At 50.3% G+C, this 3,163-nt stretch overlaps 1 protein-coding gene across 2 annotated transcripts in view; it reads right to left on the bottom strand.

The window, feature by feature from the left end:
* Positions 1-3,163, bottom strand: part of LOXHD1 (lipoxygenase homology PLAT domains 1) — a 213,373-nt gene that overhangs the window by 129,750 nt on the left and 80,460 nt on the right. For both annotated transcript variants that reach the window (XM_007465616.1, XM_007465617.1), the window contains exon 14: positions 2,129-2,289. In XM_007465616.1, the coding sequence (XP_007465678.1) occupies positions 2,129-2,289 (161 nt within the window). The remainder of the gene's footprint in view (positions 1-2,128; positions 2,290-3,163) is intronic.

Genomic DNA, 3,163 nt, shown 5'->3' with positions numbered 1-3,163 from the left:
ACAAGCCCGGGAATGCCTGCGGTTGCCACAAGCTGAGAGGCACGGAGCAGACCCTGTTCAGAGCTCCTTCGGGGGAGCATGGTCCTGCTGACACCTTGAGTTTGGACTTCTGGCCTCCAGAACTGCGAGGCAAAATTCTGCTGTTTAAGCCACTCAGTTTGTGGTATGTTGTTACAGCAGCCCTAGCAAACTAATACATACCATCATGGACCCCACAACACCTCCTGCCATTCTGTTTCCTCTCTGGATTCCCTACCACCTGTCCTCCATGCAGAAACCAGAGGGAACTACCTAAAATGGAAGAGCCCCACCAAGCCCTCCTGATATGGGCCTCTGTCCACCTCTGACCCCACCAGGTGGCTTTCTCCTTTGTCCACCTGCTTTGGTCTCATTGGAGTTCTAGAACCCTCAAGCTCTTTCCCCTGGCACTCTCCTTTTCATCCTGCAAGAAGTCAGCCTAAATGTCCCCATGAAGACAGACCCACCCACCCTCTCCATCTCTGACCCACCCTCTCCATCTCAGTGTGGCCTCTCCAGCAGCTGCTGCCACCACTGTGCGTTTCCTCCAGCCCACTCCTCAAAGTTAGCAATTGTGGCTTTCTTAGTGTATTCGTTTGCTTATTGTTTAGTTCCCTTCCAGACAACAAACTTCATGAAGACAGGGGGCAAGCATATATAAATGCTTCATAAATATCTTTTGAGTGGATGGGAATAAAACAAGGAAGCCTGGTCCATCCAGCATCCCAGCCAGGCAGCCTCCGGGTCCAGCAGGGAGCAAACGGGTCAGTGTTGAGGAGAGACCAGAACTCTCCCACCCACTCCTTTGTGCTCCCTCTCCATGTGCCAGACGGCCCTCACCAACCTCTGCAAACCCCCTCCTCAGTCCCATGCCTCTCACCACTTCTCCAGCCTGGATGACCCACCCCTCCCTTCTCTTCACCATCCATTCACTCTCCGATCTTCCTTCCAGGCCCAGGTCCTGTTCTACCTCTCTTGGGAAGCCTTCCCTGGCTCCCCAACCCTTACTTGGAGCCTCTTTCTGTCTATTAGTGCCACTGACTTGGAACTGCCTGCATCATTACCTATCTTTCCAATGTAACCCTCTTAATACTAACAGTGGCCATACTTTGAAGACTGTAGATGCCTTTGTCCTGGACAAAAACATTTCACAATCATTGTGCCCTGGGATTGCCCCAGTGGCCCTCCATAGCTGGGAAACTGCTCTTCCTGGGCTGGTGTGGTGGTAAGCAAATCAGCTGTAGCAAATGTGTCTGCATGCACATTGTGCACGAGTGCATCTATGTGCCTGGTAGAGAAAGAGCAAATGCATTCGCTGCCGGGCTGTTAGGCAACCTGCCCCCACCCACTCCAAGGAGGGCTGCCCTTAGGCGAGAAGCCTGGGCCAGCCCTAAGGAAGTGACCTTGGACACGCAGGCAGCACCTCGTCCATAGGTGTGAGACTCAGCTTGGGCCTGGGATTTGCAGAGCCTAGTTGATCCAAAGCTCCAGTTAAGCGTGCACCTCCCAGACATTGCCACGGGTGAATGGGAATGGCCAACCAGACAGCACAAACAATGCTGGTATTGTTCCTCATTATAGAAACGTCTCTATCAGGAATGTTTGATACAGCCCAAACTGGCCATGAAAGAAATCCAAATGCTTAAGACAAAAGAGATAAGGGGTAAGGAAATGAAAACAAAGTAAAATATCTTGACAAGATATTAAAAGGGAAAAGATGTGGTAGAAGGCCATCCAAATGGGGAAAAAACCACCTTTAATTCAAAAGTTTAGTTCAGCATGTAACAAAGCCTCTGAGGTAACTCTCAGTTAAAGTCTGAAGTTGTCACATTTTATCACTGAAAAATGCCAACATTTTGGTAATTAATAGACTTAGTAGCAGCACCACACTGGGACACCAATGCTGTTGTTCCATCACCTGTGTGTGTTGGGGGTGGCGGGGATATGAGGCCCAGGTCTAAGTGCCACCAGCAGGGCCACCTCTTTTACTGGACCAACTATATCCTTAAGCTATGATTTTGCTCCCTGCACCTGGAATAGGCTGAGTCTTCCCAAAACTAAGGCCCATAACCTAAGCTGGAGGAAATCAAAACAGACAGGACTCATGTACCTGAGACAAGGGAACTCCACGTTGTCGCTCTCGGGCTGCCCCTCCTCTCTCACCAGCACCCGCTCCAGGAACCAGCCACTGCCGCTGCCTTTGCCGTCGTGTCTGACCCTCACCCGCCTTACCTTCCGCATGGTGACGGACTCAATGGTGAACTCATCGGCCTTTGTGGGGAAGACAGCAAGGCCAGTTAGACGGTGGCTCCCCTGGGACCCAAACACTAAAGGAAGACACAGGCCCAGAAATCCTAAAAGCCATAGCCAATGGGTTGGGCTATTGGTCTTTCACAGGTGGGCCGGGGGCTACCCATAAAGAACAAATTGCACCTCTCCCTCAATTTTTCCCATTGGACTATGTTCGATGTCAAGTTCCCAACAACTGAGATCTGTATTTTTGGATAAACGATGGCCATTCCCTGTGATGTCCTTTTAAAAGGCAAATCCCCTAGAAGGATTAATATATTAAGCTGTTATCAGTCACTAACCATTTATCATGAATTAATTCCTTGGTTAATCTCCTCTGGCTCCTTGCTACAGAAGGACACTGGCTCCCTTTTGAGAAAGGGAATGATTAGGGGGACCAGTGGTCTTATTAATTTCACAGTTTTGCCTGGGAATGCAGCAGGGGCTGCAGACTTGCCAAGTCTACACAAGTGTACCTGGGGCCCTCTGGGAACAGGAACTCGAGGGTGGGATTCATGAAGGAAGGAATCAGAAGATGTAGAAAGAAAAGAGTAGGAAAGGGTGAAGAAAGACCTCCACTTGAATTCCAGGGCTTGCCCTGCCCTTGCTAAGGAAGAGGTGGCAGAGGAAGGAGAGGGCCAAGGCTTACCAAATCTCTTCACCTGATGAGCAACCTTGGGTCTCACATTATTGAACTATGACTCTTAACTGAGCACCTACTGTGTGCTGAGGGCCAGGTCTGCTGGCAGGCAGTACATCTGTCATCTCTAATCCTCACAACAGCCAGCCACAGGTAGGCATCCTTTCCCCCATTTCAGACGCAAGGAAACTGAGGCTCAGAGAATGGAGAGTCTGG

This window comes from Lipotes vexillifer, unplaced genomic scaffold (genome assembly GCF_000442215.2).
Source record: "Lipotes vexillifer unplaced genomic scaffold, Lipotes_vexillifer_v1.1 scaffold36, whole genome shotgun sequence".
Taxonomy (NCBI): Eukaryota; Metazoa; Chordata; class Mammalia; order Artiodactyla; family Lipotidae; genus Lipotes; species Lipotes vexillifer.
This window is presented reverse-complemented; position numbering and strand designations above follow the sequence as displayed.